We start from the raw sequence: 25079 nt of genomic DNA on the forward strand, positions 1-25079 counted from the left end.
CAAGCTTTCAATCCGTTCATCCTTCTTGAAGTTTTCTTTTAATTCCTCATAAATTCCCTTCTGGAGTTTTTCTGATTTTTTTTTTCCTGGATGATTTTCCTTTTGTTCTCAAGATAATTTATTTGTGTTACTTTTGAACAAGTGGTGCTGTTTTCTTCTTTTCTTTGTTATTTCTATTTTGAGTTGTGGGGCCCAGCCTTTTATTTTGAGGTGTCGCATGGTTCGTTCTCTCTCTCTCTCTCTCTCTCTCTCTCTCTCTCTCTCTCTCTCTCTCTCTCTCTCTCTCTCTCTCTCTCTCTCTCTCTCTCTCTCTCGCCCCCTGCTGGCTGTTGGCACGTTGTGTGTACTGTCATGGCCACTCCTTGCTTCATGTCATGAGTACCCCTCCTCTGCTGTGCTGTTTTGTGTTTCCACTTTCCCCATTTTTCGTTTCCCATGTGTTCGTTTTCTACTTGTGGACTTTTCCCGTGTTTTTTTTTTCCTTCCTGGCTGGAGAAGAAAAAGAGAGAGCCCACAGTCTTGTGTCGAGAAAATCGTAAGCTGAAGGCCTGGCATGGCCGCCGGGGGAGGTTTTTTTCGTTCACTGCAACCGTGTTCTTTGTTAATTCTCAACTTTAATCGTTGATTTCTTGGTGTTTGTGAAAACGCCTTATTTCTCTCGATAAAGTCTACTAACTTTTCTTGAGTTAGAATGGCAGGTGAACGTTTCCGTGGCAAGATGTTCGAGTCACTAACTCGTAAACACGCTGTTTTTTTGCTTCCTTCCCAGTGAGGTGGAACTTCACGATGTGCTTTCCGCCATTGGTTTACATAATATTCGTGCTGCTTCTCACATAAATAAGAAATTTGTCGTGTTTGTGTCGGAGGAACACATGGTCACCACGGTGGTTGAGCATGGCCTGTTTATTGAACCGAACACTTACCTCTCTGTGTTCACTTTGCAGGCCCCAACAATTAAAGTTAACATTAATAATATTCCACCATTTATAAGGAACCAGGACTTGTGTAACCAGTTAAACAAGTTCGGTGAGGTTGTGTCAAGGATATCAATGGTGCCGATGCGTCATGTTAGCGATAAATTTAAACACGTCATGTCCTTTAAAAGAGTGGTTTATATGATACTACCTGAAAGTGGAAAAACACTGAATGTTATACTCGGTGTAAAAATCGACGGGTTTGAATATAAAATGTACGCCTCCTCAGAGGTTATGACGTGTTTTGGGTGTGGAGCTTACGGGCATGTGAAGAATGTTTGTCCCAATGCGGTTACACCGCAAGAAAGTGAAGGTACGGTGAGGAACAATTCTTCCTCACCACAAACTAATGGGGAGAAGGTGAATCGGGAGCCAAGCCCCCCCCCCCACCGGCTGAGGTGTACGACGAATCGGACTCGTCCCCCCGACCGACCGGCATTGGGGAGAGGGTGTGTAATCGTGACGTAATTCATCCACCCCCACCAAACGAGGAAGTGAAAGTGGTTGCTTCCTCTCCTTTACCATCCACTGTACAGGACAGTGTGGATGATATGGAGGTATCTGTTACAGATACCAGGAAAAAAGGCCAAAAACGGTCAAATGTTGATGCCTTTGATGCTAAGGAGCAGAATAAGGTCCAGATCATGTCAGGCTCGGTGGACCTTCGAGGTACGTCCCACATTGGAAACCCCTTGGTGGTACCGGAGTCATGTGCAGATGTGGATACTTCGCTTGCTCCACTGGCTGACTCTGAGTGGGACACAGAGAACAGTGAAGTATCTCAGGATGTTTTAAGTGTTTGTCCTGTTAGCCAAACTTGTTCAGACGAGTTAACAGCTATGTCTGACAGTGATGGAGAAATAGATAAAGGCAAAAATCCCTGTGAGTTAAATGTCAACCCCTCCCTCACAGATGATGATTTAAGGGTTGTAGAGGTGAAGGACATGGACAAGGCAAATTCGGAGGGGTCCGTAAACAGAGCAGAACTTTCTGTTGAGCCAAAAGTAAGTGTTCCACAAGTAATAGGAGAGGCCATAGATGAAGCACTTGATTCAGATGAAACCTCTTCTACCCCACATTTCAGTGCTTTAAGCTCTCAAGAGGATGAAGGGGGAAACGACACAACCTTAATGTCTCAAGAAAATGTGATTAAATTCCTGGATGATACATTCAGGAAAAGATACGTAAAAATCAAAGATTACTTCCCGAATTTACACGATTTCATTAAAACTGCGAGTATGATTCGTGAACCTTATCAGGTTAACATGTCAGATCCTCAATTCCAAAGGTTAAGGAAATGTGTTACTCAGGCTGGTAAAGAGCTTCAAGAATAACTAACATAATGGAGATAAAAGTAGCATCCCTGAACATTAATGGAGGCAGCAGTTGTGTGTGTCACCTCCAGGTATTTCAGCTCTTCCAAAATGAAAAAATTGATGTGCTAATGATATAGGAGACGCATGCAAATCAGTCTTCTGAGGATGAGTGGTGTAAAATCTTTAAAGGTTGTCTTTTTTTTCTCGAGTGCACTTGTTGAGGCCAAGGCTGGTGTGGCAATAGTGTTGCATCCTCGACTCCAGCCTTCGGAGATAAGTTGTAAGGAAATTTGCAAAGGTTACTTACTGTCCGTGCAATTTGTCAGTAGTAACCTAAAGATTTGCATGACAAATGTTTACTGTCCGAGTGCTAACTCTGAAATAGGTGCCTTTCTGTACAACTTGGCAGAGTTTGTAAGCACCATTGACTTAACTATGTTGTTGTGTCTGGGGGGTGACTACAACTGCACCCTCAACCCACAACTTGATCGGCACACTTTTAAGCCTCATCCACCTAGTGCAAGGCCTTTGGCACAGCTCGTCAAAAAGTTTAAACTGGTGGATGTGTGGTGGGTACAGAACCGTAATATCCGTCAGTATACATGGTTTTGTGCATCAAGAAATGTTTTGACGATGGCTCACCTAGACAGATTTTATGTTATTCATGAAATGGTAAACATTGTTAAGAACTCTTATATAAGGCCGTCTGGTTTTTCCGATCATCACATGATTGTTATGGTGTGTGGCTTTCCTCATCATGTCTGTGGAAGTGCATATTGGACTTTTAATTTGAAACTTTTACAAAGTGCACATTTTATAGAAGCTTTTAAAATGGTATGGGAAAAATGCGAGTCACAAAAGGGTTCATATTTGAACTTAAGACAATGGTGGGACTGCACAAAGTCCCAAATCAAATGTTTTTGCTAACAATACTGCTCTTACAGCACATACAATGCGTTTGGTGTGATATCTGCTTTAAAAAACGATATACTTATCTGTGAGCAGAAAGCTGGATTGTCTAGCGTGAATGTCCAGCAGTTGTCGGAGAAAAAGACCCTTCTGGCTGAAATGGTGAAAGAGCGGGTGGTCGGTGCATTCGTCCGACTGCGGAACAAAAAAAATCCAACTTGACACACCAAACAAAGGGTTCTTCAATTTGGAAAAATTGATTGGCATGGAAAAATCCATGCTTTGCGCTATTCTGGTGGTGATTTGTTGACCTCCCAGAGTGATATCAAGCATGAACTACAAGACTATTTTTCTAAACTCTTCACAAAAAGAGCTGTGAATGAGGAGAACAGGAATACGATGCTTGAACAGCTCCTTTCTCTGTCTGAAGACCAACAACAATTGCTTGAGCCTGTCATTTCTCTTGGAGAACTTACTGCTGCGGTCAAGAATAGCAAGGATGGGAAAGCCCCTGGACTAGACGGCCTTCCGGCTGAATTTTATAAGGCTTTCTGGGACATTCTACGCCCTACTCTTCTTGAGGTCTTTCAGGAGAGTGTTGAACAAGGTGAATTGCCATTGAGCTGCCGGAGGGCAGTTTTGTGTCTCCTTCCGAAGAAAGGAAACCTGCATGAGACCGCAAATTGGCGGCCTGTGTCACTCCTCGACACGGACTATAAAATATTGTCAAAAGCACTTGCAACCCGTCTAAAGGAAGTCATCTCTTTCTTGATTTGCACTGTTCAATCATACTGTGTTTCAGAACATTCCATATACGATAATATTTTTTTGGTGAGAGACTTGATCAGTCTCGGTCGAACCACATCTCCTGGTTTTGGTTTATAACTTTTAGATCAAGAAAAAGCTTTTGACAGTGTTAACCATTCTTTTTTATTTGATGTATGAAGGAGAACAGGGTTTGGGGAAAAATTTATTGCTTATGTTAAGTTATTGTACAAAAATGCATCTTGTCTGCTGAAGGTTAATAATAGTCTTTGTTACCCTTTCCCCTTTCAGCGAGGAATCCGTCAGGGCTGTGCGCTATCAGGCATGCTCTACAATCTATCCATTGAACCTTTATTAGTTTTACTTCGGAATTCAGTGTTATGAGTCTCTCTTTCACAACACTCAAAAGTCGTTGTTTCAGCTTATGCTGATGATATTTGTGTTGCTATTGCAAATCAAAAAGATGTTTCTCTGGTCTCTCGTTGCCTTACCCAGTTTGAGCTTCCTTCTACTGCAAGGGTAAATTGGAAAAAAAAAGTGTAGCTTTTTGGGTGGGCCCCAGATCGCCTTCCTCGTCCCTGCCCGTTTTACCAGGAGGAATACAGTGGAGTAGTGAGGGGTTTAAATATTTCGGCTTATTTCTAGGAATTGAAGCATATGAACAAAAAAATTGGGAGAACTTCCTGGAAAAAATTAAATTGAAACTGGCAAGGTGGAGAAGATTGTACCAGCTTCTCTCGCTTAAGACACGGGTGTCAATCATAAATAACCTGGTGGTTCCTTATATTTGGCATAAAGTTATCCCACTTGAACCTCCGAGATACTTAGTCACAGGCATTCAGAGGGTTCTGACTGATTTTTTTTTCTGGGTTGGCCACCATTGGCTGGGCCCAGACGTGGTCTGCAGACCCCGAAATGCAGGTGGTCAAAATCTGATGCATATCCCAAGTCGGATAATGGCATTCCGAATTTCCACGGTTAAGCGCCTACTGTACAGTGAGTGAGTTCCTTGGCGACCTCTCACAAACGCCTGGTTGCAGAAAGTGGAAGGTCTGAAATATGACCGTGAACTTTTCCTCATCGACCTGCAACACGTTGACATGTCTGAGCTCCCCAGTTTTCATCAGAGCCTTTTGAATGCTTGGCAAGTCCTCGGAGTGCAATGTTTAGAGCAGTGGTTCCCAAACTTTTTTGTCCATGACCCAAAATTGGAAATCACATTTGCCTCACAACCCAAATGATACTGGTACCTCGTGTACCTATGATAAAAATTGTCAGAGAAAATGCTTTTGACATGAAACCCCCCCTCAAAAACTGAGATTTTGAGGGGGGGGGGTTCAAGTTTTGGTCATGATCCTGGGTTTGGGAACCCCTGGTTTAGAGGTATCATACGATGCCCAAAAGTTTGTACATGAGCCATTAGTTCGGAATCCTTTATTCTCTAGAATTTCAACCTCCAGGTCGTTTATGCATTGTTTCACCAGTGTTGGAATAAACAGAGTGTGAGACCTGTTGCAGCCATCCTTGAATGCCTGGCTACCTGTAAGCTCACTTCCATTAAAAACTGGTGTTCGTTCTACTCGTATTGTGGAAAATGTCTTGAAAATAGTAATTCAAACCTTTCATAGACTAAACATCGGGTGGACTGGGGTGGATGAAGTGGTAGACTCATGTCTCTATTTCCCTGAACTTCAAATTTCCTCAAAAAAACAAGAGGGTGTGTTCTCCTCAAACTTAGAGGAAATTGGGGTGTTTCATGTCATGGGGAAAACGGCCATCTACAACATATGTCTGGAAGCATGCATACCTGGTTTTACAAAACTGTTGAAAAATCAGTGGAATGAGACCTTACCTGCTGGAGCTTTTTTAACCCCAGTGTGGAACAAAATGTATAGTTCTCCAAGTCTTGGGCGAACTGGAGACCTGAATTGGAGATGAGCACATCAAGCCCTGGTCACACAGACATTACTCCATAAGTTTAATTCTTCTGTTCTAATTTCTTGTCCTTTTTGTTATTTGATTGAAAATGTTGCCAACGTTTTTATTGAATGTAAGAGATTGGTACCCCTCTTTCTCTTTCTTCAACAGCTTTTCTACAAATTTAATTTTGTTTTTTTCCTTTCCGGTCTTTATTTATGGAATCGGGGGGAATTATAAAAGTAAACCAGTCCTCTCGTTTTTGTCTTTTCTGTTGGGCATTGCTAAACTGGCAATTTATAAAACCAGGAAAACAAAATTGAAGGGGAAAAATGCAAATGTGCTTTTAAGGTATGGTTTCGGCACAGGTAAAAATGGAGCAGGCTTATCTTTTGAGCCTGGATATTGTGGGTGATCAGTGGTACACTGATGAGGTTTTGAGTTTCTTTTCGTGATGGAATCTGTTTGTAAAAGTGTAAAGTACTTACACTTACTTTTTACATATATGTATTATTCTGTGGTCTTTCTTGACATGAACAGACACCCTTGTTTGTATTGCTTTTGTTGAATTTATTTTTGCTGTAAAATCGTATGGATTTGTTTTTATGGAGTGTGCTTTTTCTGGTGTGTTTTGATACTTTTATAATAAAAGCATACAAAAGTCTGTCTCTATATCTATCTATCTATCTATATATATATATATATATATATATATATATATATATATATATATATATATATATCTCTCTCTCTCTCTCTCTCTCTCTCTCTCTCTCTCTCTCTCTCTCTCTCTCTCTCTCTCTCTCTCTCTCTCTCTCTCTCTCTCTCTCTCTCTCTCTCTCTCTCTCTCGTTATGTGCGGTTGCAAAAGTTGGTGTCGATTTATTTTGAGGAAGATGTCGTCGTTATTTATGAATGCTCAGTTGGTTATTTGTCCAAGTTCTTTGGTCGATTTGTTGTTTTGTATTTGAGAGCCATGGTGTGGGTGGGTCCCAGTGTTTCCCCTGTTGGTTATCATCTCCATTTTGGTTTCAGACAGCCTCCACTTGTAGCTCATTGGGAGTGACATTCTCCAGAATGATTTTAAGTACTGAGGAAGAGTTTTCTTTATCATTCTGTAGGTCCGACTATCACCGGCTTTCTTTCAGCTTTCTTCAAAACTCCAAGTCCTCTTGACTTCATTTTTCAGATCCTGGTATTTGGTCATTTTCCTGATTTCTGTAGCATTTAGTCCAAAGTCACTGGGAACCAAAATCTTGTTCAACTTTGCCGACTTTTCGTTTTTGTGTCGAAGCACAATGTCCGGACGCAGTGCTTTGTTTGCAATGTCCGTACTTGATGGGATCATCTTTTCATGTGTGAGCATTACACGTTCATTTTCAAGGATTTGGATTGTGTTTCCATGACTGATCTGGGACCGGGATGTTGAAATGTTTACAGATGTGCCAGTGGGTTACTCTGCAGACGCTGTCATGTCTTTCTGTGTACAGCTGTTCCTGCATCTCTTGGCGTGGCTTTTAAGGTCTGATCCAAAAGTGAATGATTTATCACACAGACTACACCTGAATAGCTTTTCCTGAATGTGGATCCTCATATGAGTTTTACGGGTTGATAGCCAAATGAATGATTTATCGCACATGCTACACGTGTAAGGTCTTTCCCCCGTGTGGATTCTGGTGTGAATTTTAAGGCTTGATGCTTGACCAAATGATTTATTGCACACACTGCACTTATAGGACTGTTCCCCTGTATGTTTCTGTGCATGTCTTTTTAGGCTTGATGCTTGAATGAACGATTTACCACACATGCTGCACGTGTGCGGCTTTTTCAGTGTGTGGATCGTCATATGTCCGTGTAGATGTGATGGCCAAATGAATGATTTAGTACACAAACTGCATGCGTAAGGTCTTTCCCCCTTGTGGATCCTGGTGTGGGTTTTAAGGTTTGATGCTTGACCAAATGATTTATTGCACACACTGCACTTGTAGGGCCTTTCCCCTGTATGCATCTGTGTGTGTCTTTTAAGGCTTGATGCTCGAATGAATGATTTACTACACATGCTGCACGTGTTTGGCTTTTTCGGTGTATGGATCCTCACGTGTGTTCTCAGGTGTGATGACCGAAAGAATGATTTGTCACACACGCGACAATTGTATGGCTTTTCCCCTGTGTGCGTCTGTGTGTGTCTTTTAAGGTGTGATGACCGAATGAATGATTTATCGCACATGCTACAAGTGTACGGTCTTTCCCCTGTGTGGATCCTGGTGTGGGTTTTAAGGTGTGACCCTTGACTAAATGATTTATTGCATACACTGCACTTGTAGGCTCGTTCTCCTGTATGTGTCTCTGTGTGAATTTTAAGGCCTGATGATCGAATGAATGATTTACCACATATGCTGCATGTGTATGGTTTTTCCAGTGTATGAATCCTCATGTGGATTTTGAAGGTTGATTCTCGAATGAATGATTTATCACACACGCTGCACTTGTAGGGCCGTTCCCCTGTATGCGTCCGTGTGTGGATTTTAAGCTTTGATGTCCACATGAATGACTTATCACACACACTGCAATTGTAAGGCTTTTCCCCTGTATGCATCCGTGTGTGAATTTTAAGTGTTGATGCTCGAATGAATGATTTATCACACACGCTGCACTTGTAAGGCTTTACCCGTGCATGCGCCTGCGTGTGACTTTTAAGGGTTAATGCTCGAATGAATGATTTATCACACATGCTGCACTTGTAAGGCTTTTCCCCTGTGTGCGTCTGTGTGTGACGAGTGTAGCGGGCTTTAACATCAGTTCCATAAGGACAATGAGTACATTTGTATTTGGGATCGATGGACACTGCACGGTGACGCTGCTCATGTCGCTGCAAAACAGCCTCAGAGGCGAAGCTCCGACTACACCTGGAACAGGGAAACCTCCTGAAGATCCCAGATATCCCTGTGAAGAACGTTCACACAAAGACATGGTTTCTCAATGTTTCTCACAGGAATGTTTCAACAGCCTCAAAACAACAGGAAGAATCACACATGTTGAACAAATGTGAGTTTAAATCATTCTACAAATATTGCTTCAAAACAGTAATATGAAATAGGCAAAGCCTAGAAGCGAACGTATAATTCTTCTTACATTCGCTTCTGACTTTACATAAAACTTGTTCACAACTGTATACTTGCCAACTATACCGTGGTACGTGTAAGCGCCGCACAGCTGATGATTTTGACACAATTTCCGGTTACTTCGGCCTGGATTCGGGATCAGCGATCAAATAATGTAAATCACGATTAAAAATTTTTTTGATGATGCGGGAGATATCTTTATTAAACTTAACTTTGAGAAAAAAAATAATAGAATAAATAAATAAATAAACGATCACTTCTGGTCAAGAATAAGAGAAATTAAAAGTTCCGGAAAGAGTTTCAAAATCACTCCCGGTAATGTTAAATGCAAAATAAACACTTCCTGTCATGAAAAAAAAATCACTTTCAGAAGTATAACATTAACTTTGGGAAAAAAATAATTGAATAAATAAATAAACACTTCCGGTCATGATCTCCCGGCATGCATCATTCCCCATGACAAAAACCAGAAACAAAAAAAAGAGAAGCAAAAAAAAAAAACGGAAGCAAAATGGTCATAGGCAATGACACGGATTCACAATTGCCAGAGTATTGTGTTGTTTTTGTTGTTTCCTATTCTCTCATGTGCACGCATTAAGTAATATTCACAAGATAGAAATAAAACCCAATCATGTTTATACACCGCACAGCGTTTAACCACAACCGGAAGCAAAAGGTCATAGCTCACGACACGGATTCCAAATAGCCAGGGGTATTGTGTTGTTGTTGTTGTTGTTGTTATTTCCTATTCTCTCACGTGTACGCGTTAAGTATGAAGCTCACTGCGTTCGCTATTACTTAAAGGCTGTTATTTGTGCAAGTTCTTTACAAATAAAAATTATTTGAACAGATTTGATACCTGCAAGAAGTGGATGGAATGACCAGCAATACTGGCTAGAAAATGTCCGATTACTGCCATTGATGAAAAAAGAAAAAAAAAGTTTTTCTTTTTCTTTACTTTTTTTGATGCTTTTAATTTATTTTTCTCCTGTGTTCAGTGCAAACATAAAATGCACTCCAAGTACTTAAAGCATCCAATGTCGTATGCAATGACACTTGTGTGGTTCTCAACGAGGAAGGTGAGTTGTGAGCAAAGTTACCTGTATGTTCTCAATACCTGCACGTAGCTGTTCCTGACGAGGTTTCTCCTGAGTAATCGAAATGCATGCCGTCGATAATCCAGGCTTCAAGATAAGTCGTTGTTTAACTTCCTGCCTGGAACACAAACACATTTCTTTGTTAACACACATGACCCAGGAACTAGAATACAAGCAGTTTCTGAACATATTCAACACAAGCACAATTCAATGCTTTTCATTATTAAGTTTAAAAAAAAAATCAAAGGGTTTTACAAATGAAGAGAACGGAATAAAAGTGAAATTTAATAAAATGTGAAAAAGCAACCGTCAAAAGATAAGAATTTAAAGATTGTAAAACCGTAATTGACAAGACTGTGCAAATGTTAAAATCAGTGAGTTCCACAGTTTGAGCATAGCTGAAGAATGCTCGATCATCCAAAGTTTTCATCCCTGTGCAAGGAACTAAACGAGGAGATTTCCGCTGCCCACTGTCAGAGTATGACATTATTGCAGCGGTCCAATGTGTGATTAGTTCTGAATTTCAGGAAAGTACGTACAATGCATTTTAGTGTCATGAAAATGGACTCTTGGGAGTTAAAGGGTTAATTTTACATCATAATTTACATGTTTGTGTGGTTGTTTTGTAAACCCCAACTTAGGTTGACGGAGACAGTGTTTAGCAGAGCCTTGTCTCCCCTCCATCCATTTGTGTGTTTCACTGTTGAATGTGCTCTATTTCCATTATTTATTATATCTGATTAAACAATTTAATAATAAAAAATGAGAATTACACAAAATTGTTGAACTTCAATTAATAAATTAATTTAACACAATGTATTTTCACTCAAAAACATAGAAAAGTATCGACACTAGTAAGCAGCAGCATTACTTTCCAGTTAGTCTGTTGCCCCTAGTCTTTTTAAGTAGAAAATGTATAAAACCAAAGCAAAAAAATTGGGAAAGACTTTGGAGAATATTTGAAAATAAAGTGTTCTTGGGCACTTGTGTGAATAACAGCATTTTCTTCAGTAGGTCTGCACACTACATCTCATTCTTCTAAATCAGTAAATGTATCATCAACAAAATAAAGTCAACACAAAAACAAGCAGTCATAGACTGGTACTTACGAAATCGTCAACTTGACCTCTGACCTTGTCTAATAAAAGCTGTCTCGAGAGAAGGTAGCGACGCAAACCAGAAGTCTCTACGATGATTCTGTACCAAACCATCAAAAATCGAATGTTTTGGATGTTTGACCTCACTGTGACCTTGACCTTTGACCAATTTTGACGAAAATCTAATCAGCGCTAGCCATCACCCTCCTGAATCATGTGGTGTAATTTGACATTGGTAGCTTCTTCCGTTCGAGTTATAACTTTTTTTTGGATATTTGACCTCACTGTGACCTTGACCTTTGACCAATTTTGACCAAAATGTAATCAGCGCTAGCCATCACCCTCCTGAATCACGTGGTGTAATTTGACATTGTTAGCTTCTTCCGTTCTCGAGTTATCGTGCCTCCAAACACACAAACACACAAACAAACAGTCCGGAAGTGATCAATATACTTACAAAATCTTTAGATTTCGTAAGTAACAAAGGATTAAAACACTTACAAACTCCAATAAATGAAAAGTTTTAGTGTACTTGTTAACGGCAGAATTTCTTTTAGTTTAAATTCAGTTATCCCAGTTTAAGAGATGCAAGTTGTAATGCAGAAAACAAAATTTCTCTGCATTATCTCTAATCAGCCTGTTCCTCTTCTTTTCATAAATGGTTCCAACCTCACTGAAAACTCTCTCGCTTGGAATGGATGAGGATGGACACAAAGAAATTTTCTTGCCAGTGGAGAAAGAAGGCTTAGTCTTGGTCTTACTTCATTCTGTTTCCACCATTCCAGTGGCAGACCACTTTTCCGGTCAATGACTGGCTCTCTGAGGTAACAGTCCAGCTCATCATCAACGCTCCCCCTGACTTCAGCAGCAGTGCTCTCTGGTGACTGTGGTCCCCAAGAAGGTGAGGGGGAATAAAGCAGTTCAGTGTGATTTTTCTCTGCTCGCAGGCATGTCTATGGCCTATTTTTCTCTGCTGCCTCTGTGTTTGCACCCATTGGGTGGGGGTTTGTGGGAATGAGAGTTTGTACAAAGTTACAAAAGGGTGGTGTAGATTATCTTTGGCATATTGTGTCTGCTGGGTTGGCACCCGGACAGTGTGTATGTTGTAACACCCGTGTGTATGTTCTCAGAGCTTGATAGCCATTTCCCATTGGTCTGTTGTTACATTCAAAAAATTTCCACATGAACACCCAGTCAGGAGAAGGGATGCTTCTGTGACATGGCTGAAGAAAACACAGGAGTAAATGGACTCACCTCATCTGATTAGAAAAGGAGTCAACTTGTCCATCCACAGTTTCCAATTCCTTGCCTTCCTTGCAAATCTACAACATGCACAGCAATGCACATCTTCATCTGTCTGACTTGTTATGCTCACCCTCAACAGCATTGTTAATTTAATTACTAACACAAGAGGAATGTAGCATTTTTACCAATGTGATAAAACACGAGTTGAAGAATTAATGAAGATTTGAATATTTTGTTCACATCAAAAACAGAAAACCATTCACTGAAAAACTAAAAGGTTAAAAATTTTCTTGCACATCACATGGTTCATAACCACATGTTTTTGAAATGTCACAACCAAGGATCCATTGGTAATTTTTTAGAGGGGGCAAACCAATATGTTTACACGATGGCCTGGCGACTCGGGACGAGTCTGGTGAAGGGAAGGGAGTAGTGTTACAGTTCTATGAAACCGTCACTCCCCAAGGCAATGGCACACAACATTTCGTGGTTCCCGAGATAGTTATTTCCTTATTATTCATTTTAGATAGCCCTTCCCTTATGTGTAATGGATTTATGGGTCAATATGAGTTGTGTGGGCTTAACGTAGGTTTTCCTTCCCCTTCTTTATGTATTTTGCTTCGCTACACACATGAGCCTTTCTTCATGCAGGCAAGCAGACCATAGGAACAGGGGAAAGTCATTCGCATACACACGCCATTCCCCGTTTGAATCATGCTCTATTACCCAACGGACACTTCACCTCAACCTTGTTATGTGACGACAATACTGTTAGCTACTCTCTAACCCAACATCATCCTTGTCTTGGTGAAAACCTATTTTCGACTGTAGTTTGTCATCCTTACATTGCTTTTTTATTTCGCACAATTTTTTTTTATAATGTTGAATAACAGAATGGTATGATACTCCAAGAATACCCAATCTTGGTGCAAAAGTGGCAAGAGATCTTTGTCAGCAAAGTCAAATACTGCATGTCTTACATAACCCTGACTGTATCTTGCAGCTCTGTCTTATTGCTTGTTTCTCAAATAACTAGAGATGGTATTTAGAGAATACATACCCTGTGCAGTCTTGAGAAAGACTTGATGTGAGTCAACTCTTGTTTTTTTCAAGGTTTTGTGTTTTCTTTTTTTTCTTTGATCCAACATGGCTGCCAGATCTCATGACCGTTGAAGTCATCTTTATCAAACCATATTTCCCATGGGTATAATTGTATGTGGGGGCATGTGTGTATAAAAGCATGAGTGTGAGGTTGTATATGTGGGTGATTATTGTCCATGTGGACATCTGTACAAAAAACTCCAGTCACCAAAGAACAATAACAAACCTCAAGCCTGGTGGTGGCTTAACGGTTGAGGTTAGCTGGCTTAATATCTTAGGGTCTCAAGTTTAAGCCTGTCATGTCATTGAAAACACACCAGGTGGGTTGACTCGGTCTGTCATCTTTCCGAGGTCGGCAAAATGAGTACCAGCTTACTGAAAACAGGGGCAATGCATCAGCGGCATAGCTGCGCTTCCATAAATGATGCAAACTGGCAGCCACAGACTGCACATGACACAACAACAACAACAACAACAAATCCCAACCACTCCCTGACATCCTTCATTCATCAACCACCCATTCCATGACTTCTCCCCCCTCCCCCATCCCAAATTTTCCACTCCCTTCCCCTTCTCCAACCAATGCACACAAACCAAACAGTCCCATATAAAGAGCACTCGATGGTCGAAGCATCAGATCTGAGCCTTACTCAGAGTGATTGTAAGAGCACCTCTGTCCACCTTCAGCTGTTTTCACCCATTTGGCTGTCTGTCTCTGTCTGTGAGCAGGGTCGCTCAAAAGGTTATGTATGGATTCAAGCGAAACTTGGTGGACATGTTGGGGGTGTGACAAGAACAAATTGATTCGGTTTTGGTTAATGTCCACATGCTACAAAACAAAATGGGATACAAAACGTATACTGTTCAGCCTGGCGGTGGTTTGCACTCTACCGAGTACCATTTCAGTTGGTGGCGCTTTCCCTCAAGCACGAATATTTTCAGTAAGAAGTTGGTTTTCATGAATGGTACACCTACCTTGCCGAATATCTTTGCACTCTTCCTAGAGCTAGTGCTCTTTGGCTTGGCCAGAGTTTCACACATCCTTTGGGGTCTCTCTGCAACAACACAATAGCAGCACATCAATAACATTCAGCACATCATAGCACATCAATGTCAGGCTTTGCTAACTGTCAAGTGAAATACAAACCAACAATCAAAATATCTACAAACAACCACTTAATGGAGACAAATCCATTTTTTAAATTCCCTTTCAGGTGACTACTCGTACCTCGATTCCAAAACATTATTTGCTCATACATTAATTTAAGGAAGAACAAGGAATAAACAGTCATAATACATGATGAAGGAAGAGAGGAGGAGATTGGGACCATACTCTGTGCAAAGCATTAGTGCTGCTTAAGCAGTCTCCTTGGCTATTGGGCACAATCCTGGACGGGTCGCCACTCCGACACAATATACCAGCATGCTGGCACTCATTTTGCAGACCTCGGAAGGATGACAGGCCGAGTTAACCCCACCTGGTATTAATTCAACAGCTGAGTGAGATTTGAACTCAAGACCCTTGGATCCCAAGCCCACCACTCTCACCATTAAGCCAACACCAGGCATATGATGAAGGGAGTTCAATGGATGCAATATGCATTGGGTTTTTTTTTCTCACCACCCCCCACCCCCCAGACAAAAAAAAAATGGAAGAACAAAGTGACAGAAGGTGTCAAGAACAATGAACTTATAGAGGGGCAGTCAGACCATGGTTGAACACAATAAGGAAGGAAATGAAATACAGAAAAAGAAGAGAGAGGATGGGAGGAAACATAACCTGCAAGTAAGAGTGTTGGTTTAAGTTGAGTTGATGCGGGTAGAAGAAGAAAAATCAGGGGAAGGTATGACAGAATACAGGTGACCATCGTATAATGCGGGGGATGCGTTCCCGCGAAACACCGTGTTATCCAAAAACGTGTTATATGGGGCAATATTTAACATGTAAAAATGGGGGTTATGTTCCAAATGGGGAACATTTCAACCTTTTAAGGTTGAAGACCGACATAAAAACCTCAAAAAACGGGTAAACAATGCATACATAAAACAAATAACAAATAAAAACATTAAAATGAATTACTTTTTAAAGTGTTACCATGATTGGGGTTGTATAAATACATATTGTTTGTGGCAGGCAGTTTCAGGTGTGACAGGCTGTCCAGTTGAGGTTGAAGGCTCAGAAGATGAAATGGAGCCTGATTCACTTGGAATTTTTTTGAGGAACTTCATAATGGAGACTTGAGTGGCTGCCTTCATTTTCTGTTCGTGGAGCTCCTTGTAACATTTCCGGACATTCTCCATCTCCCTCCGCACATTGGGACTTCTCTTGCAGTCGGAATTGTGTTCATCAAAGATGACCATGACTTCATCGTCCAATTTGAAACCTTAGCTATGATGCTTGTCATGAGGGTTTTAACAGGCACAACCTCCTCAGGACTTGATTATGATTCCTCTCTGATGTGCTCCTCCTCCAGAGCCAGAAGATCTTCATTGCTCAGCCCCTCCTTATGTGAGAGAAGCAAATCCTCAACATCATCTTCATTGACCTCCTCAAATCCCACTTGCAGGGCCATGTCCACAATCTGTCGCTTGCTTCACTGACTTCAGCCTTCGTGAAACCTCTGAACTCAATCACTGCCTCAGGCCAGAGTTGATGGAGATGAAGATGATGGAGATGAAAGTGCGGATGGGCATGCATTTCCAATAGAGTCCAGTTTCAGAGGTTAAACACCTGGCGTGGTGTGTAACCTCCATCTGCATTCACTGATTTGAAGACAGCTGTAAAATTTTTGGCAGCAGCATGATCTGCAGCAGCAGCTTCCCCAGTCAACTTGAGATTGTGGAATGCATGGCGACTCTTGAAGCACTCGAACCACCGACGCCTGGCAGCAAAAGGCACTAGATCATTGGTATCTTTGGTTAGATCACCATACAAACTCCTCGTCTTCTCTTCAATGTCGATTCCAAACAAGGGCATGTTATGTTGGCTCTGGTGCACTATCCACGTGGTCAGCATCATCTCCATTTTCTCAATAGCATCAGGCCGAGATTCTGCAGTTCTGGTAACACTGATATTTGTTGTTATCCAAACGCTCTTTATGATTTTATCACGATTGTCACAAATGGTCCTCACTGTAGAATCATGAAGTCCCATCTTTCTCTGAATATCAATGCTAAGCTCACCTCTCTCAAACCAATCTACAACTTTTAATTTCAACTTCAATGAGCCTTTCTTGACTTCTTCTTCTTCTTCTTCTTCTTCTTCTTCTTCTTCTTCTTCTTCTTCTTCTTCTTCTTCTTCTTCTTCGCACAATCATTATCTCCAATGCCACTTGTTACATGCTTTGCAGCGATAGTTTCGGCTGCTGTGAGTGAACGACTCGCTCAGGATGACGTCGTGTGGTTGTTGTTGTTGAAGTAAATACACGCTGTAGCGAAAACATGTCATACGAGGGTCACCTTATGCACCGTGGTGCACCATTAGCTTAAAGCCTGAGAGGTCTCCAGAAGGCCAATCCAAAAACAGAAGAGAAGAGGAGCAAATAGTTGAGGTGGAGGGAGTCTGGATCTTCAGAATTTAACTAGGAGTGTGTGTCTAGAAGAACATGTACGTCCTCGAGCAGCTGGGGATGTTCAGAGAGCTGAGAGAGCAGAGGGAGCTAGACTAGAATAGAGGGAGTAAAAAGTCAAGAGACCACCAACCTAATTGTGATGTGAGAGCGACAGAAGTTGTGCTTCTTTCTGCCTCATTGTGCAAGATCCTGTTCTTCATTCCACGGCCCATGAGCCACTGGCAGCCCCTGGTGGCCTAAAGTGTGGCCCCTGGCATGTGGCCAATAATACACAAATGCGAAAACACCCCATCATAATCCACTATAAATGCTATCAAATCTACCCAATGGTTTCAAATGAGTGTTCCAATGCAAAGCACAAAAGTAACATAACTACATCAGAATATGGTTGCAGTATACAAACAATTATGCTTGTAACCCAGTTAACCACAACAAAGAAGAGTATGTAGAGGCGGGACTGAATAGCATCCATTATGGAGTCCTGCAGGCAGTGTGGCAGCTCTCACACTGATGTCTTATTGGCAAAAATGGCCCCCTCTAAATGATAGTGAAGATCACTGGTATAATGTCAGTAATGTTGAGAGCTTTGGATTCCACCAAATCCAGGAAAGATTGATGTGATGTGGGGTTGCCATTTCATAGGGAAGAGCCTGTAACCCATTGAAATGTGGACGACAACCCTGTAGGCTGTGAGAACTGATTTTTAAGGAATGAAATAAAACAACAGAGGATGCCCAGCTTGCAGATGGCCTTACCAGGACAGCTTTATAAGAATGTTAACCCAGAAGATGTCATGACTGATGGTGAAGCTAAGATGTTCAAAAGAAAGTCCATGAACTATATGATGGAAATAGATGGGTTTATTTGATGATCCTTCTGGTGACATGGTGAGTCTGAGATTTGCAAGGATTGAAAGGCAAGTTATACTTGTCAGACCAGCATTTAATCAATGCCAGAGCAGCACAGTCATGCAGCTGCTACCTGTCAGTAGGGTGGGGGTATTGTACTTCCAAAGGCACTTGATAAGGTATCACTTAAGAGGAAGTTGGTTAAGGGCTTATGGAGTCGTTTACAAAGTAGCAGACTGGATTGGGAACTGGCTAAGAGACAGGAAGTGGAGTGGTTGTCAGATGGCGAATGTTATTGGGAAGTTGCATGTCATGCAGCACCTTAGGTATCACCACTGGTTTCACTGTTGTGTGTAATTTATCAACAATTTGGTTAGCGGAGTAATTAGAATACTTCCAAAATATGCAGATGGCACGATAAGTTTGGATGCAAGGTAGATAGCAAGGAGATGGTGATCATATTGTGGACAGCCCAGATACTCTCATTGCATGGGCAACAAATTGCACAAACAATTCAACGTGAGGAAATGTAAGGTATTGGGCATGGGTAGGTAAAAGAAAAAGGGATATTCCATAACTTCCCATACCCAAGTCAGGCGTTCTCGAATGAAGCAAATAAAGACATTCCTACCTCCAAACCAAAAATAGTAATTTTGTACCCAAAAACTACTTCCTTTCTTTGCTCCCTGAACACAACTCGTTGACAGACAGCTGTGCACTAATGTTATCTAAAATAACAATCATCTCATGCACACACTCATCTCAGAATGTCAAGTATGGGTTCAAATCTTAGTCCTGCTATAAACTGTCAAAGGCTTTCACAGGCAGGGTGACTCATCAACATGTTTGCCATCCCTCGGATGGACGTTAAACTGGGCATCCGGTCCGATGGCATGAGCTGTTAGACATTAAAATCCGAAGGTGTCCTTCAAGAAGAATAGGCGAGCAATTGCCTGAATCGTGGCCAAATTCCAAAAAACTGCTTGTAACCAACATGATAATGCAACGCCACTCCCGGCATCAGGATAATGCTAGTATAGGGAGTAATGCATGACATGGCTATCTCCATGTGTCGTATGCAACACGGCTCTAACCTACATGGGGCGTTGCAACAGCAGCACCGCAAGAAGTGATGTTTATCCGCAGCCACTTGCAACATACAAATAAACCAATGTCATCCGCAGGGTGACCCGTATCTTGCCAAAAGGTGACCACGTGTGACTTCTTTAAGGTCACACTGAGGTGAACAGAGCTGCTATCCACCAGGAGCGACTCCTTGAGGAATTTCTGCCTACGAGAGATTCCGATGAGAATCGTTCTACAGAGTAACCATGAAAAATATGCGTTTGCCTCATAACGTCACCAAATGATATCATAATATCTCAAGCTTGACATATCTAGAAAGCACTCATCGAGCTGTTCAATTTGAGGTACTACACGATATGGTTCCTAAAACTTGAAAATTTGACCTTGGGGTCAAATATCTTTGACCTGAGGCGCTAACCATGAAGGTCAAGGCCAATCGCCACCAAAAATTAATCAGCTGAGCGCCAGGCCATGAACTATATTCCCATGAAGTTTGAAGACGATCCGATCAAAATTACTCAAAAAATAAGGGTTTCGTCGACTCCCCTGATTTGCGACAAAGTGACCTTGACCTTTGACCTTGACCTTCAAAATTTTATGCGCTGAAAGGGACCTCTATAGGCCTCTGATATGCGAACTTACAAAAATTTCCAATGATAACTGTGCTCTGCAGAATTTTTTATACGTGATTACAGACAAAAAAAAAAAAAAAAAAAAAAAACACAAGCTGACTAACATATCTTGCAAAAACTTCGTTTTGGCAAGATAACAATGACAAAGTTTGATATCTCAGCACAAACTCGTGCAGCTGACTTCTGAAGTGGAGGTTTCTGATTATAACAAAGGAAAACCTTTCTCACAGTGATCAAAAGAACAAAGATATGCTTCAAAGTACAGTCGCTGGACAGAGTACATACAAAACTGCTAAAGTTTATGCATAAAATGATCTTGTTGCCTGCTTCTGTGGAAAATGCCATCACCGGCATAAAACCTTGTGCATGTTTATTATTTTCTTTACTCCGAAAACAAGATAGAAAGTCAAGAAAAATAAAATAAATTAAAAACAAAACAAATTGCAGCAAATTTTTCCAACAAAAATACTGGGTTTATAAATCGACAAACGGTAACATACAGAATGTTGGGGTTCAGACCTTTGCCTTGCGAGAAATCATCATCCACAAACTCTGATTTAACCTTCACTTTCACAATAAGATCTGAAAAAACAACGTAGGGGCAAAACCCCTGAGCGCTCACCTGGAAGAGGCTGGATAAGAGAACCAGGGAACCACTGGAAGGCATGGATGATCCACAAAATATGTAATGGAGAAGAAAGTAAATACCTGTAGGTTTTTTTTCATGCCATGAACTAGAACGGGCACTCAGTAGAGCGCATACCTTCGCCAACGCTACATTTTGCCCCCCCCCCTCCACTCCCCAGAAACCGTTGATTGTGAGGGTATTTAATCCCATACCACATCTGCCATCTCATGTGTTATGATGGCTTAAAAACATTAAATTTCTTGCTGTTTGACACTGATTCACGTACATTGTGCAATTTCTGTATGAACTCCCTGACCTTTTTGGGTGTCGGTGTCAAGTCAATCTGATGACAACTGGTCACATTATAAGAAATCAAATATTACACATCACAGGATAGGGAATTGAATTCTAAACATTTTGAATCTACTTACATGCAAATTGTATAAGAATTGACCGCGTTATGATAATAAAGGTCGTTGACCCCCCTGACCTTTGACCCAAACCGCTAACAAAGGTAATGAGTCATTGTGTCATATCGTATATCATAAGATTGGGCATTGAATTCACAACATTTTGGCATTGGTTGCATGCAAATTGGATAAAAATCGACCGCACTATGGCAAAATGACGATTTTGACCTTTTCATGACCTCGACCTTGACCTTTGTACTCTTAATTTTGTAATTGGTATTAGAGTGTGGGGAACAGAACAGTCAACATTTTGGTGTTGGTTTCATGCAAATCGGATAAGAATTGACCGTGTTCTGACTAAAACCGCACATTTTGCAATGTCGTGACCCCCCCTCCCCCTGACCTTTGTCTCCCAACCGCTAATAAGGGTTATTACGTCATTGTGTCATGTCACATATCACAAGATGGGGCATTGAATTCTGAACATTTTGGCATTATTTGCATGCAAATTGACCGCGCTATGGTAAAAAGACAATTTTGACCTTTTCATGACCTTGACCTTGACCTTTGACCCGATCGCTCCCAAAATCTAATCAAATGGTCCTCGGATAATAACCAATCATCCCACCAAATTTGCTGCGATTCAGTTCAATACTTTTGGAGTTATGTGAATAACAAACAAACAAACAAACACACATATTCACAAATAAATAAATAAATACACAGCGATCAAAACATAACCTTCGCAACAAAGTTTGCGAAGGTAATAAATTTCGGTACATCACGGGTGATGAAAGTTGTGGTTAACCTTCATCGGAATTGTGTGTGTAGTTTCTGAGAAGAAAGCAAATGCATATTTTGGAGGGCAACTCCTGTAGACCAGTTTATGGCCTGATATATTTTTTTTTTCAAAAGCCATGAACAAACTTTGGTACATCCATGGTGATGAATGTTGTGGTAAAGTTTAATCGAATTCGGACGTGTAGTTTCAGAGTAGAAGTTGAAAGTATTGTGGACAGACAGACTGATGACGCACCATCCAATGAGCTCCCCAGAACTACGTTCCAGGTGAACTAAAAGCATCCATTAAAACAAAAGTTGAGCTTGTGTTTATGAGTTTCTCAAGTAAAAGATAACTTTGGGTTAGTGTGTTGATGTTGTCATCTGAAAGCCTGACAGCAATACTAACAGGTTAACCGTAAGTTATCATCATGATGCAGGGAACCCAGATGAAAACTTGAGAGAGAAAGCATACATGTTTGTCCATTGTCTATGAATAAAAGTACAATTATATCTGCTCTTGTTCTTGTCCTGCATATGATACATGTACAAAACTGCTCCATGAGAAAGATCACTGCAGGACTCAAACCCCTCTAACCCACAGATTACTGTGTTTTCATTTCCTCTCTTTCTTTCTCTTCCCCCTTACATCCCCAACACCTCCTCTCTTTTTTTTTCTCTCTCTCTCTCTCTCCATTATGTTCCTGTTTGTTCATCATCTTGCTCAACACTGTATGTCTAGCTGTGGCTCCATTATCAGGTCTTGCCTTTTCATCTCCTATTTCCTTGCTCTTTCATGAGCCTCGATCTCCAAGAGGAAAAAAGAAAAAGAAATAGAAAAAAAATAGGAGTTTTTTTTTTTTTTAATCCTGCATTTTTTCCGAAATGAAAACAAAGCTTCAATAAGGGGAAATAAAGGTAAATGAAACAGCAGAATCTATCAATGGAAAGAAAATAAACCAGAATAGAAGGATGTGCACTCAACAAAGTATTGTGAAGGGTTGACTTAGCCAAACCAGAGGGTGAGTTGTGCTTTCCATAAAGTTGCCAAGAGGGTTCTGCAGGTCCAGTCAAATTCCCGTATTAGTAATCTTAATCCAAGATTGGCAATGCTCAAAACAGTGATGACATCAGGGATAGACGTTTTCTTGCAATACAGTATATTTAATTGTCTGTTAAGTGTCCTATTGATACAAAAACAAGAATACACAATAACTAATCTAAGAGCTAAGACTTTGCATGCAAAAAGTCATAAATCAAATTGACGAAAAAAAAACTGTCTGCCCAACTCCTTCCAAAAGATTACAAAAATCATTTTTATTCCGGTAATCGAACTGCACCTTTCATGATCTGTGTCCTGATCCAAGCACCTTCTGTTACAATCTTCCCATGTTCCCCTCTCTCCAAGACCCTCCTTTATTTACCATTCCCAAACCTGAACCACTCCCTATTCGATCTCACTCAAGTATTTGGAAAAAAAATTCCTGTCAATCCTCTTAAAATTCATTTTTTCCTTATATTGTCTTGTGGTTGAGCTGCCTCAACAAGCAACCTAGTGCCAATCCATTGTTCTTTGTCACCTATTTCTCTATTTCTTTAACATTCCCCCACCATGCTCACGCTGATTATATTTTTCCCTTCCTGAGTCGTGCAGTACTGTATACAAGTACAAGTACATTCACATCAACACCAAGCAAGTACTGTGTGGCATTCCTCAGTGAGGATTTTCTGTGCAGTTCTGACATCTGTGGAATTTTGGACACATTTCATTGAACATAAAACAAAATATATTTTTTAAAAATTAACGAGGGGCTGTGTGTTATATGTGTGACCCTGCTTACCTTTTATCAACGGACCAGCATTACTAAGCTCCCTGGGAGAAGAATCACACACTTCTTGTTTTATATGCTCTTTGCTCAAATCATCCTGGGAAGCCTGAAGAAAGTTATTTTGGAAGTTTTCTGACTTCACTGGATGAGCATCACCTGCAATGGGACATCAGATCATTACATGATATGAATCAACTAGTGAATCAATTAATCAATCATGTATGATGCTCAAAATAGAGCATCAGATCTGCCGAAGCAGTTTCTTGGCAGTTGGTTACAATCCTTGATGGGTCGTGATGCACACAATTATAATTTAATAAACAAGAATAAATTCCTGCGTGGGGCTTGTGGGAAAAATTCTGACAACCCAGGACTCAAACCCAAGGACCTTATCTCTTCCACGGCGACAGCCCACTGAGCTATTGAGTCTTCGGGTCAACCTCAGAAATTGCTCACACCAACGCTACAAGCTTTATAATGCCCAACATCTTACGTGCCTGCAAGGCAGACACCAGATGTGTATGTATGAATATGTATATGTGTATTTGAGATAAATCTCATGTTGACATTTCAGTGCACATAAGATCAAGGTAGCTCGTCTGTCACAGAAGGAGAGCTTGGCAAGCAGAGCAGGATACCAGACTGTTGAATGCCTAAGGTGAGGTTCAGAATCCATGACTCAAAATGATGGATGAATGCTAAACGAAGCCTTTTGCGCATGCGCTGTGTGTGTGTGTTTACATCAACAGGGTTCGGCTCGCCAGACATTTTTAACCTTCCGTTGCTCGCCTTAAATTTGTAATTCAAATCATCTTTTTAACACAAGTATCAGCAGTTAAACGAAAGTGCCAATTTTAAGGCCCAGTCACACCTTGACGTTTTAGCCAGCAATGGCAACGTATTAAAATGTATGTAAAAGGCTGGCTTACGTTGAACTTTTGATTTTTTTTTTTTAAAGATTCGAACGTATTCATAACGACTTGGTCTTTTGCATAACGTATTAGTAACGGACACAGAACGTTTGGTTGTGTTATAGATAACTTATACCAACGAATGCTGAACCTGATGTCGGCCTTCACAACCTATGCCCAACGACAGTCTAACTTATGCATAGCGCTGCACGCATCGCCGACGATGACGTGGCGTAGGTTATGAAAAGGCTGCCGCACAACGATTCAAATCATAACCGCCGCAGAAATGGAAGTGTCAACATCGCAGTCACACCTTGGCGATCTTGCCAGCGTATACCGACCTCTGAAAAATGCGTCTAAAACGCTGGCGCACGTCGAATACGGTATGGGTAAGTTTGGTATGCGTGAATAGAACGCTAAAGTACGCTATCATATGTCGTATTAAATGGAGTACGTCTTGTAATTTTAAACATGTTGAAAATTTTACGACGTACTTGCCGTATGACACACGCTCCGCATGTGATGGGAATAAGTTGTACGCACGATATGCGATCGTTGACACGCATCAACACACGTTACTTGTAAGGTGCTCATAAGTCGAAACACGTCAAGGTAATGGTTAGCGTCAGTGTGCCAGACTCCCGTTTTTTTTTTTTTTTCTTCAGTATGACGGTGTTCAGTGTACAGTGCGGTTATGATTTAAATCGTTGAGTGGCAGCCTATTAATTATATTATATTATAACCGCAATAGAAATCGAAGTGTCAAAATCACCATCATACCGAAGGAAGGAAGAAAAAAAAAACTAAAAAAAAAAACCAGGGAGTCTGGAACACTGACGCT

At 41.0% G+C, this 25079-nt stretch overlaps 1 protein-coding gene across 7 annotated transcripts in view; it reads right to left on the minus strand.

Annotated features, from left to right (window-relative positions):
• Positions 1-225: 225 nt before the first annotated feature.
• LOC147009604 (uncharacterized) overlaps positions 226-25079 on the minus strand; it is a 103663-nt gene continuing 78809 nt past the window's right edge. For 5 of the 7 annotated variants that reach the window (XM_085862435.1, XM_085862434.1, XM_085862433.1 and 2 more), the window contains 5 exons: positions 23340-23483; positions 14518-14597; positions 12451-12518; positions 10120-10217; positions 4112-8823 (listed from right to left, as the gene is read on the minus strand). In XM_085862435.1, coding sequence (XP_085718561.1) covers positions 7334-8823; positions 10120-10217; positions 12451-12518; positions 14518-14583 — 1722 coding nt within the window. In that variant the 5' untranslated portion in view covers positions 14584-14597; positions 23340-23483 and the 3' untranslated portion in view covers positions 4112-7333. Of the gene's footprint in view, positions 3395-4111; positions 8824-10102; positions 10218-12450; positions 12519-14517; positions 14598-23339; positions 23484-25079 lie in introns of those variants that run through there. The other 2 variants (XM_085862439.1, XM_085862438.1) reach the window with 2 other exon arrangements.

Source organism: Eptatretus burgeri, chromosome 17 (assembly GCF_056783735.1).
Source record: "Eptatretus burgeri isolate ZD-2024b chromosome 17, Ebu_testis_v1, whole genome shotgun sequence".
NCBI classification, from domain to species: domain Eukaryota; kingdom Metazoa; phylum Chordata; class Myxini; order Myxiniformes; family Myxinidae; genus Eptatretus; species Eptatretus burgeri.